Source organism: Phyllobates terribilis, unplaced genomic scaffold, assembly GCF_046119375.1.
Source record: "Phyllobates terribilis strain yellow unplaced genomic scaffold, ASM4611937v1 Scaffold_7__3_contigs__length_470593459, whole genome shotgun sequence".
NCBI classification, from domain to species: Eukaryota; Metazoa; Chordata; class Amphibia; order Anura; family Dendrobatidae; genus Phyllobates; species Phyllobates terribilis.
In genome coordinates this window covers 79,488,179-79,502,877 of record NW_027362767.1, presented here as the reverse complement: position 1 = coordinate 79,502,877, position 14,699 = coordinate 79,488,179, and the positions used below count along the sequence as shown (strand labels likewise).

The 14,699-nt window shown below is 43.1% G+C and overlaps 1 protein-coding gene across 2 annotated transcripts in view; it reads right to left on the bottom strand.

Annotated features, from left to right (window-relative positions):
* TTBK2 (tau tubulin kinase 2) overlaps positions 1–13,772 on the bottom strand; it is an 84,543-nt gene extending 70,771 nt beyond the window's left edge. For both annotated transcript variants that reach the window (XM_073638853.1, XM_073638854.1), the window contains exons 1-2: positions 13,454–13,772; positions 877–1,030 (exon numbers count right to left, since the gene is read on the bottom strand). In XM_073638853.1, the coding sequence (XP_073494954.1) occupies positions 877–945 (69 nt within the window). In that variant the 5' untranslated portion in view covers positions 946–1,030; positions 13,454–13,772. The remainder of the gene's footprint in view (positions 1–876; positions 1,031–13,453) is intronic.
* Positions 13,773–14,699: the final 927 nt, after the last annotated feature.

Sequence of the window (14,699 nt, the reverse complement as noted above, 5' to 3'; positions counted from 1 at the left end):
CCAGCTCACATTTAAACAATGGACTCCATACTGGGTTCAAACGTATGTCGGAGCATACTCATACACTAAAATAGACACAAACATTTTATGACTTTTGGCGTTTTCATGCCACTTTGGAACAGCTCCACTAAAATGGGTGGACTGGGAGGATCCGGGCGGGAATGGAGGGGAGGAGGTTATAGCTACATCTTCATCAAATCTGCAGGCGTTTTCTACACCAGAAATGCTACTCCTGTCCCCGACTGGAGTAACATTTCTGGCGCAGCAGACAGAGGCACAAAATTCACTAAGTGGTATGTGCCTCTTAATGAATTCGACAGCACGTACTCTGTCAAGACTGGCGTGGCGCATGCTTGGGCTATGACAGTTTTGATAAATCGGCCCCTTAGACTTTTTTTCCCCCATCATCTTCAATGGGAGACGTACTGAAAAGTATAGCAGCATGTCTCAATATGTCTAAAACATATAAAATTTTTCTCTGTTATATAGCGGAATTAATTGCACAGCACTTCACAGACATCATCATCGCTGTCCCTATCAGGGCTCACAATCTGAATTCCCTATCTGTATGTCTTTGGAGGAAACCGGAGAACTTGGAGGAAACCCACACAAACACAGGGAGAACATACAAACTTCTTGCAGATGTTGTCCTTGGTGGGATTTGAACCCAGGACCCCAAGCGCTGCAAAACAACAGTGCTAACCACTGAGCCACCTTTCATTAAAAGTTAATGCCTATTTTATACTGACTGCAAACCCTGTCGAAACAAAATTCCTCAAAATCCAGGCAGGCAGTAAATATCTTCCTTGCCTTGAGGGTAAGAATAAGGGTCCACAAATCTATGATGCCCATGCGGTAACATTCCAATTTACTTACCACTTTCCATCTTTCTTTCACTAGGACCCCCACGTTGAGGATATCCGGCTGCTCCCCTCCCCCACTCATTGCACCTGGTGCTGGAGCTGCTACGAAGAACTTGTGTCACCGGAGATCATCGGGCTCCCGAGGGCGACTTCCATCTACCCAGTGGCTGCAAGGAAAAAAAAAAAAAAAAAAGAGGAAAATATATTTTATTAATAATCTTGTAAAATAGTTTACTTTGCATAAAAAAATAATAAATTGCAAAATCATTAAAAATCCTTTAGAACTGTTATTGCCCCTAGTCCTCACATTCACAGGCGTTGCAATCTTGGTTAAATAAAGCAGAGTAAAATGGAGATTACTATGTGACAGCGGACTATCAGGCTCTGCTCACATCGCGTTTTGAGCCTATGACTAAAGTATACATCTGATCAAATAAATAACAATAAAAAAAATAATGTATATTTACCAGATTATTTCCCTTTGATAAGAAGGAATATGCAAGAAAAGGGTTCAAAAGGATCCGGACTTTTGACCTGGAACATATTCTCTCACTCTCAAAAATTTACTATAAGTCGCTGCCTCCTGCCGTTTTCAGCGGAGATCCGGTATCGTGCGATCGTATTTGAAACCGGACGGATCACAAAGTGTATTCTGCGTGGAACGGCAGTTACTTTTGACACGCCCCTGGGCCTGTGTCGCGCAGCGTTGCGCACGCGGGAGCTTACCCGGAGCCGGATCTGTTGAAGGTTGTAGTCTCGTGGCGGTGATCCGGTCCGTGCCCAGGGAGTCAGACTAAGTGGCGCTGTATTAGCAGTAGATGTTGGACGACTACGCCACCCGTTGAATGCAGCTATGGAGCTGCCGCTGCAGGGCAGACCGCTGAGGCCGGTGGTACGATTGTGCAGCGTAGATGGTGAAACCCCCAACGGGAGGGGTATGGCCTCAGGGCAGCCGACGTGGATGATGGGGGTAGTAGGAACCACTCAGAGACGATGCGGTGTAGTTCAGGGTCTTTACTGGTGATAAAGATAGACCCTCCCGGAGTACTGGCTAGCGATTGGGGCCTGGTCAGTCCTTGAGCAGATGGGATCTCCCCTGGCCAGGCGGAGTTGTAGGCCTCCCAAACTAACGATACTCTTCTGGCTACCTTGCTAGAGGCGGGTATAAGTAGCCCACGTCCCTGAGTGTACCGTGTGGTGCTCACCCGTATGGCCGGTGACTCGGGGCCTTCTAGTAGCTTCCGCTCCACGACGGCGGTGCTGGTCCCATGCGTGTGACCGTGCCTTCGGGTTTCTTGGCCAGAGGACCTGAAATCCCCTGCCTGACGGATTCTGCTGCTGGGTAGGAGTTAGTCCCCACAGCCTCGGACTCCGGGTCCGGTAAGAAATCTTCTCAGTCAGGGCGAGCTCTGCAGCTGCCAGCCCCTGACTCCTTGTAACACTGCTCCCACAGAGCTCCTGATGTTTCTTCCTATGCTGCTTCTCTTCTCTACTTCTGGCATGGCCCAGGAGCTGGGCCCAGCCGGAGCCACAGCTCCCTGTCAGCCCTCCTGGCTGAACTCTCCCTCTGAACTCTCTAACCCTGCCTCAGCCCCAGTTTTATATAGGGGAAGTTCTTCCCCTCCCAGGACTGGGCAGGAGGTGTGGGGCATGCACAGGATCCCTGACCAAGAGACCTCCCACCTGCTCTCAGACATAACATTGCATTACTGTGGAAACCAGACCCCTGGGGTGCCACACTTTCTCATTGTAAGTGTATGAGGCTCGACTGAGAAAATGTACAAATTGACCTCTACACTGCACAGAAGACACTGAATCGGCAGGTCACAAGTGCGGTCATGTGATACCGGAGCTCCGCTGAAAAAGGCAGAGGACGGCGACCGATAAGCAAATTACTGCACTCATACATACATGAATGATTGCTAACAAAGAGAAAAAAAATCACCGCAGTGCTCCTATAAATAAGCAGTAAATTGCAGAAGTGCTTGTTTTTACAAGCACCATCCAACAATATCGATCTATGAAGATGGGAATAACCCTTTAAGACACATGGACATGAAAGAGGAGAGACTCTCCCGTGCAGGATCTGCTTTATCAGCAAGGGTGGATCCCTTTCCTGCAGTCCGTGCCTCTGCAGCGTCAACCGACTGCCAGACCTATGGTGATCAGATGAGTCAAGCCAAAGGTGCAAGAGCCACAAGGGTAGGTGCACACGGAGGGGCGAGGGTTAAGTTATGTGCACACAGATTTCGAGGAGTTTTTTTTGAAGCAGAAACTCTAAAAAAAATCCTATAAATCTTAAAACATCTCAAAAATTTTGAGTTTCTGCTCTAAAAACTCAGCAAAAAGACTCCATGTGCACAATGGCTTTCAAGAACTACGGGTGTTTCAAACAGACCACTTCAGGAAAAACGAAGGAGAAGTTTTTCTTCTCTTGAAGAGTTTACAAAAACCTTAATAAAATTCCTCTATTCCTCTTATGAACAGCAATGTGTATTCCCCATAGAAATTAATTTTGAAGAGTTTTCCAAGAGTTTTTGCGAAGGATTCTGGAGAGGGTCTGATCCAAAAATGTTTGCACAAACCCCAAGACTATCAGATCAAGAATAAACTTTTCTCCACCTTCAAAACCACTTGATGCCCTCTTGTTCTATTGTCATCCGGTCTCAGAGGAACCTATGTGGTCACATTTCTACGGCTCCAGAAAGAACGACCTGACAACCACAGCAAACACCAGATCGGTGCAAATCCATCATCCCGGAGCTTTGTGCGCTGTGGTGATCACGGCACGACTATGCTTTCTATTGAAGGAGAATATGGTACTTTGCACCAATTTGTAATTTGAATTCTTAGATCTCGTTTAGAAGCAGTTATTTTCTTGTAAACTTTGGAGCCCCACCTGGTACATGAGCCGAGTCGTCTACGGGAGGCCTTCTTGATTGCCCTGTAAATTCTTGGAAATTGGACTATTTCTTGGGGTGACCTATTTGGATCTGAATATGTACAGTGATTTGCCCCTGGATTTCCAGAAAAGTCAGACAAAGGATATGGAAAACTGGTTCTGATCAGACAATAAATGTTGCTATACACAGGAAAAAAAATGGTCGGATGAACCTGCCCATCCCAGGAGGACCAGCCGACCATCTAGGAGGTTTGGCCTATAAAAGAAAAAAAGAATATTCTATATGCCGAATACGATATCTTTAAGGAGTCTATCATAGGATATGTCTGGTAATGGATTACTTCTGTCCCCATGTAAAACCCATGCAGGCTCGGCTGCTCTGAGCATTCATGTGTATGGGGAGGTTAAAGAAATAGCTGCTGGCCGTCAGCTACTGAATGTGTATGGTCATTTTAAGGTTGCCAAAAACTGCTGAATTCAACCTGCAAACAAGGATTAAATGTTCTTCGGACATTCATTTGGTCTATGTTGGGGTAAAAGAGGATTGGGCATGTTGAATTTTACATGCTCAATCCTTTAGAAATAAACTGATGCCAGAGGCTTTTTAGCAGCGACTGTCGTCATTCAGGAAACACATGCTTGGCCGAACCGAGCACATGGGTACGGGTGGGTGTTGTGGGGGGTGTACATTAGGAATAGCTAACAGTTACTGGAAGTGTATGGGCAGCTTCAGAGCCAAGAAAGTACAGTCCTATAAGCAGGTCTAAGAAAAAAAAAAAAAGCTTTTATTGTCATTGACAGACGAAAAGCTCCGAGTGCCTCCAGCAAGTGCACAGACCTCAATTACGTCGGAGACTCTTGAAAGACAAATTTGGCAATTTACTATCAATCTCAGTTACCATAGTATAGAGCGGAGTAAAACCGATAGGCCTGGACACCATCTTTTAGAAGTCAGCACATAACATGGTAGGGGTAAAAAAGAGATGGTGCAAGGGAACTGTAGTCCGAGGCACCTTTGTTCTACCAATCAATATGGAGAAGGGGATTGGGGGATGTCCACTTTTGGAGACTTTTTTTTTTTTTTTTATTAAAAATGCATGTATTCGGTCTAAAAATTATTCTTGCTAATTTGGTTTAATCAAAAAATTTGTACTTTTACAAATTTGGCTTTTTGGAAGTGGTTGCGCGCGCCCCGCTCTGCTATAGGGTCCAATTTATCATACTGATTTCTGATATTCCAGGACTTTTGTTCTCGGGGTTTCTTTTATGTAAAGTTTGTTCTATCGGGATGAATACATTCTACTCATTTGCATAAGCGACTGAATATATTGATCCTGCCCTTGGTGTCTGCTATGTCAACCCAATTTCTGCACGTGGACTTTAAACATTGGTTTTCTATTCCTGGAACTTCTTTATCTCTAGCAATGCCAGATCTAGATATTATTCTTATTACTGTACGATTCTTATTCTTGTTCTGCACATCCGAAATAAAAGTCAATGCTTGAATTAAATTAAAAAAAAAAATGGATCTTTATTTCCCGGCACATTCAGCTTTGATGTGGTTAGTGGTTATAAATCAGCTGAGAACAGCTTAGGAAAAGACAGAGCAGAGTTACAAACTCCTGTTAGATTGTCACAATGAGCTCACTGACAGATTCTCAGATAACTCATTCTGCAGCCAGATATAGACAGTACAACACAAAGGCTATAGAAAGCAAATTGTGCTTAAGTTTTGATTGCAAAAATAAAGTTTTAGCCATGTATACAAGTTAAAAATACGAGGAGGGCTCAGACATCAGTGATTTTTCTCGTATGCAAAAAAAAAAAAAAAACGGACTGATTTTCATCAGTGGGTCAGTTTTTACCATCGGAGCTTCATCATTTCTTTGTGAATGTAAAATTCTCAAACTTCTATTAAACATGACAACTGGACAGCACACAGATTTCACACGGATGGCGTCCGAGTGGACGTCCGATTTTTTTTTTTTTATGGAGTCAGATTTGAATTTGCAACTATTAAAATATCAAAAAGGGAAAATAAAAACAAACTAGGCCTATGCGTTTCAAGCACTAAGGCTCTTAAGATATCTAGATTTCACAATACAAACTAAATACATTATTAAACAGATCTCAGACCTGATGAGGCTGATCTACTTACTTTAAAAGTCCATGTCAAAATAGCCGTGTAATCCTATTTGATCATTTTCCTGCCTAATATTAAAAACCAAACATAAAATGCTCATTTTGAAACTGAGATTAAAAACAGCTATTCTGACATCGAATTCAAAGTCAGCACACCGGCTTCATCAGATCTAAGAGATCCGTTTCATAATGTATGCAGTTTTTATTGTTAAATCTGGCAACAGATCAGGTTTAATCCATTGACCTTTAGCGAAATGGCTCCTAATATCAAAGTATTGAATTTCCGCAGCAGAAATCATAACTGACAAAGTAATCTGAGCCCATTCCAGAAAATAAGTCTTCTCTGAAGATCAGCAGAGCCGGTGACTTCATCGCACTGTTCGGCTGCTGACAATCGAGGTCAATTGTTTCTTTCCCAGTGTTAGAGGAAGGCTTTTATGGTTTGCTTAGGAAAGAGCGTAATTGTAAGGGACATCTCTATATATTCTGCCGAAGATAGCAACCGCACCATAAAAAAATAAATAATAATAATATTATATATTATAAAATCAGCATCCAGATTACACACATCCAGACAGAAAAGGGAACTGAAATTTTGAATGTTTTTTTTTCCCCCTCTCTACCCTCTAGGGACACCACCATCATAGAGGCTGTCAGTTTCTACGGACTGAGAAATGCAGCCAGGAAAGTACAGGGGTAACCGCACCATCCGCACCTGCCTGCGCTGCAGGTCGTTCATTGTCAAAAGAAATTTCAGAGGAACTGCACTTAAATCATTAACACATTTTTTAACTTTAACCAATGTTTGAATTCAGAGGGGAAATTCACAAAAGCTTTGTGTGTGTAACCTCCTCCGCTCATCGGTCTATCTGACTGCACATGCATTTACGCACAACGCACTCCAGCATAAACCAGGTCTGAACGACGCCCTAATCTGTATTCTATCAACACAGAACTAATGTTCTGGTCAAAAACTGAAGTAGGTGGATGACAGCGGAAAATAATTGTAATCAATCTGTATTATTCAGATTAATCACTATTATAGAATCATTGTTTCGCGCACATTTTTGTAGAAGTTCTGCCATAGTTTAGAACTCTTTATTTTATTTCTAAAGCAAATTTGACTGCAAGTGCACAGGTGGGCATATCGATGCACTTGCAGTCCATGTCTCCTCTGCTCTTAGCTCTGCCCCGCACTTGCCTTCTACTACTGATTGACTGACAGCAATGAAGAGGCTAAGGCCATGGCCCCACTATCAGTATTTGGTCAGTATTTTTTCTCAGGAGTAGAAGCCAAAACCAGGTGAGAAACAATCAGAGAAAAGGTATAATAGAAACAAGTCACCAATTCTGCATTTATCACCCACTCCTGGTTTTGGCTCCCACTCCAGAGAAAAAATACTGACTGAATACTGATAGTGGGGCCATGGCCTAAGGCGTGTGATGCAATTCTGCAGCACCCCACAGGCCCAGACCCGGCGCGGCGCCCACACAGGCCCAGACCCGGCGCGGCGCCCACACAGGCCCAGACCCGGCGCGGCGCCCACACAGGCCCAGACCGGACATAACAGATAAGAGCCAGTGGGATGTCTTCCCGACATAGCATAGTCACATCACACCAAAACCTGTCTCAGCTGTCAACCATAAAACAGCAGAAGGCTGATCAGGGAAGAGAGAACATCACAGGATTCATGAACTGCAAGTGCAACGATTCACCCTACAAGTGCACTTGTAGTTGAATTTGATTAGCGATTAAGCAAAGAGTTGTTAACAATGGGACAATGGATAAAGACCAAAAAGGTATCAATCATGAGAATTGCAACACAAATTCTCTTTAAGCACTTGCTCAACAGTCTCTACAAATCACTGAAAGGGTTATTTCTCCCCTAAAAAAGATATTCTTTATTAAGACAGGATATAACTTGCTGATCGCTGGGGGGCGGACTTTTGGGACCCCAGTGATTACTAGAATGGGGCTCTGCAGACCAGTTTTGAAAGAAGCAGAAAACACATATTTTGCCTCTGCTCCATTTATTGTCTATGGAGCTATCGAAAAAAGCTGATCGGTGTTTTGGACTATTTCCATCAGTTCTATAGACAATGAATGTAGCAGAGACCAAACATGCATAGGTATTATTAATCCAAGCTAATCACCAGCCTGTAGTCACAGTCTCAAAATAATGCAGTGATGCAAAAACTGGCGGTCTGTAGCCATAAGACTATGTGCACACATTGAGCATTTGCAGCAGACTTTCCTACACTAAACATCTAATGTGATGGCTGAAACAAAACGCTGCATAAAATAATCGCTTTTTTTTTTTTTTTCACATTTTTATTGCCATTCTTTTGTAAGGATGAAACGCTACAAAAAGGCTGAAAAAAATGAGAAGCTGCAGGTGTGGGAAAAAAAAAAACATGCGCAGTAGCATCTTTTGGTTGCCGAGAGATGCTACTGCGCATGCGCAGGCGCCATTTTGCTTCAGGAAAAAGCATTTGGGTGCACACTTCAGCAGCGTCTTTAAACACACAGCGGCTATGAGCTTTCATGAGACCACTTCCATCTTAACTTCTTTCATCCTTTTCTACCAATCATCAATTCTCCAATTTAAAGGAAACCTCTCAGCAATACTTTGACATGTAATCTGAGAGAGGCATGATGTAGGGGCAGAGGCCCTGATTCTGGTCCAACCAGGACCCCTCCACTGATTATATTAGCAGCTTTCTGTCACAGTGTACACTGAAAACAGTCAGTCAATCAGTGATATGGGTGGGGCTTTGCACAGAAAGCTGCTAATCAGTGGTGGGGATGGGATTATACAGTGCTCAGCATTAAGAGCTCTGCTAGATCTGCAGCAGAGAAAACTGAATTTATCCTAACTACTATACTCCGTAAACTAAGTGACACATCGCTGGAATCAGGGTCTCTGACCCTACATCATGCTGCTCTCAGATTACATAGCAAAAACCTGCTGACTGATACCCTTTAAGGCCACGTTCACACATTCAGTATTTTACATTAGTATTTGTAAACCAAAATCAGATGGCAATATGAATAGTGCTGTAGTATAGAGCTCTGTTCACACATGATTCTTGATTCCTATTTTTACCATACACCTCAGGGCATTGCCGGATCTATTTCGCACCTGATCTATCCAGTGCCCGACAGTGCCAAGAGAATCTACAGGAGAACTCCATGGCTGACCCTTGGATATCTGCCACAGATTTGCATTTTGACACGCTCCAATCCGCACCAGGGTTAGCCTCGTCAGCAGGGCTGACCGGTGTATTGCCTCCCTCCTCAATTTCTGCAACGCATATTGCAAATTCAAGCAAAAAAGTGATATTTGAATGATCAAACAGAATTCATGCTGAAAATCAGTGGGAATCCGTTTGTGGATCAGGTTTGCGAACATTTCAAAAGCGCAAAATCCTCCAAAATAAAATCCACGTAAATCTGCATCTGTAGTGTCCACGGCTGCGATGACCCATCAGGTGCCAGCATTGGCCATCCCCATCCCTGGCCATCCCTCTTACTTGCAGCAACGATCAACACTGCCCAAACAATGCAGGAACAAAAAAGTGCCGAATGTAAGAAACAATAAGGATCCCAAGCAACTATATATCTGTTCTTAATGGATCAGAGAAATGTCCAGGCCGGCCACGGGTCTCCTGACCCCAAGATCAGTCCATACTTCTGGATGTGTGATCTGGCCTTAGGCTGCATGCACACATCAATGTGTCCCAGTCCGTGATCTGACCATCTGGGTTTCTCTTGTCACTCACAGGCATATACGAGGAGGACTAGTTTGGGCCAAGAGGACAGAGGTCAATCTGTACCGTTGATTGTGCGTTCTGGCCTTAGGGTGCAGTGAGACAGCCGTATAAATCGGACCAAGATCAGAACTCAGTGCACGGACTGGCCGGCAGCTCTCCCCCACCTAAACGGGACAACTTCATGTATTTCTATGCAGCTGTCTCACTCGGGTTGGGAGAGCTGCTGGCCAGTCCCTACACTGCATTCTGATTTCAGCCCGATTTATACGGCCGTCTGACTGCACCCGAGGCTGCATGTACACATCCGTGTAATGCACTGATCGGCCGTGGGTCTCTTAACCCGCACACAACAGCTTCACAAGCATATACGAGGCTGTTGAGTTTGGGTCAGGACCCTGGTAGCCCATCCGTACATCAGCCTTCTTACTCGGACCACGAAACACAGATGTGTGAAGCCGACCTTAGGCTGGGTTTCCACTTATCAGTTGTGTTTAGCCATTTTTTCAGCCTAAGCAGGGAATAAATGGTGCAAAGTTTGACCAACAGTGCGGCACCAATCCGGCTCGAAAACCAAATCAGTTCCCACATCAGGTTCACTCCGGCGTTTCTGTACCAAGCTGGAGGAAAGAGGAAAAACAAAACCGTATGTGTCATTCAGACGTCCATGCCGCACGTACATACTCTATCCGTGTTTCGACAGATACAAGTACCCATTATAGTCCATGGGACTGTGCACATGTCCTTGTAACACTCACGGAGACGTCCATTTTTTCTCAGCAGCATGGAGAGAAGGGCCAATACAAGTCTACGGTCCATGAAAACCATGAACAGCACGCGGATGGCATCCGTGTACTATCTTTATTTAACACTTCAAAGTATAGAAGAAGCTTTGCAATCTGTTTATCCATCCATGAAGAACACTGATGGCAAAAAATGGACACACAGAGCCAAAACGCTGGTGATGACGCCGCCCGGGGCCCATAGACGCTGGGGATGACGCCGCCCGGGGCCCATAGACGCTGGGGATGACGCCGCCCGGGGCCCATAGACGCTGGGGATGACGCCGCCCGGGGCCCATAGACGCTGGGGATGACGCCGCCCGGGGCCCATAGACGCTGGGGATGACGCCGCCCGGGGCCCATAGACGCTGGGGATGACGCCGCCCGGGGCCCATAGAAGCTGGGGATGACGCCGCCCGGGGCCCAAAGACGCTGGGGATGACGCCGCCCGGGGCCCAAAGACGCTGGGGATGACGCCGCCCAGGGCCCAAAGACGCTGAATGACGTCCGGACCATTTTTTTGCGTTCATAAAAAATACTGATGTCTGAATGAGGCCTTAAACAGACCGTAGCTTTACAAGTCAAGAAACCGAAGACAAAAAACAGAAAATGGCTCTTTTCTCAGCAGACCCCTGATATCAGGCCGGCGTGCTGTACAGAGATGCTCCATGCTGCTGTTCTACTACAGATTTACAATGTGGGTGGACAGATACTGGATGTGTTGCATAATACAGAGGCTCATGAAAATCCCAACGCAGTGTCTGCAGAAGGCTGACTCACATCGAACATCTCCAACCTGCCGGCGTCCATCACTCTTCTTCTGTCTTTTCCATAAAATATAAATATGTCATCTACACCTTTTATATTTTTACCTAAATTGAAACATTAAAGTAATACAATTTTGAAACTTTCATAAATAATTATTTAGAAATGTAATATTGGAAGATTGTTGAAAAATTGAGGCAGTAAAAAAATATATTTTTTATATATTTTGCAGCAAAATTTTCACCAGATATACAGCGCTATATACCCAATCCCTCAATCTATCCAGATTACTGAAAGGGACTAAAGTGACATCCAAAAAAGCAAAGGAAATTGTTTCTACATGGAAAGTGCAGATTGACCTTAGCAAAAGTGGCTCGTCACCCCCCTGCGCACACCCAGATCAGCTGCTCAATAGCCATCATTGCCTCCCACCAGAGCTCTCTGCTTGATGGAACCATCCCTTTAAGGACCATAACCCCCGATAATTAATACTGTTATTTGTATACTCCTCAAGCATGCAGAGAAATCAAAGGGTTAATTATACTCTGCAATGAGGAGGGGATAGCTGTCCAATGTGTTGGGAAAGTCTGTCGCACCGGAGATACCGGCCTACATGACCTGGGTCCATTCATACTCTGACAGCAGCCACATTTTTATTATTATTTTTATTATAAATTTTATTGTTTTTTACTAATTTTCCTTTTTTTCTTTAAAATGTTTTATATTATTTTTCTTATTATATTATGCTTTTGCTACCTTATTTTTTGTATCTTTTTATATAAAAATGTCAGTTTTTATTATAAATACAATACTCATCTGATTATTTTTGCATGATGGGCATCGATATATTTTTTATACATTATTATTATATTTTATTTTAGTTATATTTTTATTATAACAAAATAAAATATAAATAATAAAAAATATAACTAAATTATATAAAAAATAAAAGAATAAAAATATAACTAAAATTAAATACAATACTATATATTTTATTTATAGATATTTTTTATATTATTGTATTGAATTTGTTATATTTTTTATTATAACTAAAAATATAAATAAAAAAATAAACCTAAAATAAATAAAAGATATAATGAATAAAAATTGAAATAAAATAAAAATAAAATATAATAAATATATATAACAAATAAAATAAAAATCTAACTAAAATTAAATACAAATCATAAAAAAATATATAAATAAAATAATATATATATTATATATACACATAATTGTAGCTTTTTTTTCTCCTTTGCTTGATCAAAAACATAACTTTATCTACACCCATTTAATACACAGGCCCCATCTACAACCATCAGCATCATTATTTTAAAAGCCTTAGTACTTGGCTGCCTAATATAACCTCTATTATAACCTTAGATCGGACCATATCCCAAAATTTAAAAGAAATAATAATAATTTAAAGAAAAATGCCACTCATCATGTGCTACGGAGGATTCGGACACAATAGCAGGATGGCTGCAAATGTGATCAAAAGCGACATTACAGGAAAATTAGGTTTTCATTGAAAAAAAAAAAAATGGCTTTACCAGAAGGGATTTTCTTCTCCATGGGGGTCCTTCATGTCATGTTCAGTAATGACAGGGGAGGAGGGGTACCGCTGTCAGTACAATACAGAGCCATCAGATTGGTGGGCCCCTCCCTACTATGTGTGTACACACTGATCCCACTTGTGTGTGGCCCCCCTCACCCACAGCTGGAGGCAACACTTGCAGATTGTGGGGCCCCCTATGATTTATTCCCAGGAAATATAATTGCATAGGTAAAATACTAATTTTTTTTTCGGATGGCCCATTTTGATCATTAGCGTAAACCATCTCTGATCACCCAATGGATACGACAGGCCCATTCATTCTCAGTGATTGGCACCACGAGCTCATCTGATCATGATTTATTAAATAAATGCCCCTTGCAGAGGCCCCTAATATTGGTCACTGCAATAATCCCTGCTCTGTATTAATAAATCAGCCAGTGATGGGGGATAATGAGCTCCAGGGGCAGGCAGACATCATCATACACAGTGGAGTATGAATGGATGGCCTGGATCAGTGCAGGGTGACATGATGTATGGCTGCACAGATGCTGAGGAGCCTGTGTCACACTGTAACACTGCAGCAGCCTCTCTCACACACTCACACACACACACACACACACACACACTAAAAAGCCTCCCAATGGGTAACAGCACCTAGCACCCCTCTTACCTCAATGGTACAGTCGGGATCCCAGGGGTGACATACCGTAGACCCTTTCACTCATGTAAAAAACGGGGGGAGGGGGTTCGCCACGTCCAATATAAAAGAGATCTTGCGGTCACCTCTATCCAGCAATAACCGTAATACGAGGCACATCCATAACGATCCGTTATCCGCCAGTCCCGATTCTCGCCGCCGCCATTATCCCTCCTCGGTCACCGGCAGCTCCCCCCCACTCTCCATCACTGCAGCACCATCGACGTCACAAACTACCTTACCAACACAAGTGAGACAAAACCTAACCTGCTAGGCAAACGCCACGCCTCCTTCTCACAATATCCCCGCCCTTCTAGACTGATGTTTCGATTTTGATTGGTTAGAAGGGAAAATGACAGCAGAGGAAAAAAGGGGAGGTCCTGCCAATCACAGCGGTTAAGGGCACGCCCACACCAAGCCCCTCCCCGCCACTCCTAGCGAATGCCTAAGTTTCATGGCGATTGCGGTTACCTGGGAGAAGCGTCACAATTCGACTGCGCATGTGCACTAGTGCCTGCCGGGAAATGTAGTTTTTTGTGATTTGGGTACTGAGCACCTCAGACTTCAATACCTAAACTGCGTAATAGGAAGACAGTTGTTGCCATAACAACCAATCACAGTGTCACTTTCATATTTCCAGCAGAAGTTTAAGAATTTACTTGTTTAAACACCTTTAACCTCTTTCTTGCTGACGCGTCGATATTAAATATGTTTTTATTTATATTTAAATGGGGATGATTCAAAATCTATTATATATATATATATATATATATATATATATATATATATATATATATATATATATACTGCAATATGCCATTATCATATAGTGAATGTAGTATATAGAGGGGGCCTCAGACAACCCAACAGATCTCCCCCCAAAGGGAGGTTGTGCAATGTAAATGCTGCTCTCAGTGATTGACAGTGGCATTTGAAGGGGTTAATCAGCAGCGATCAGCGCTAGCTCCAGTGAAAGACCTATCAATCACCTGGCGCAGAGCAGGTACATGTTGTGCCACAAAACAATGGATATTATGGGGAAATTTACTGTATCCTCATATCCTACATATACACTGCTCAAAAAAATAAAGGGAACACTTAAACGACAGAGTATAACTCCAAGTAAATCAAACTTCTGTGAAATCAAACTGTCCACTTAGGAAGCAACACTGATTGACAATCAATTTCACATGCTGTTGTGCGAATGGAATAGACAATA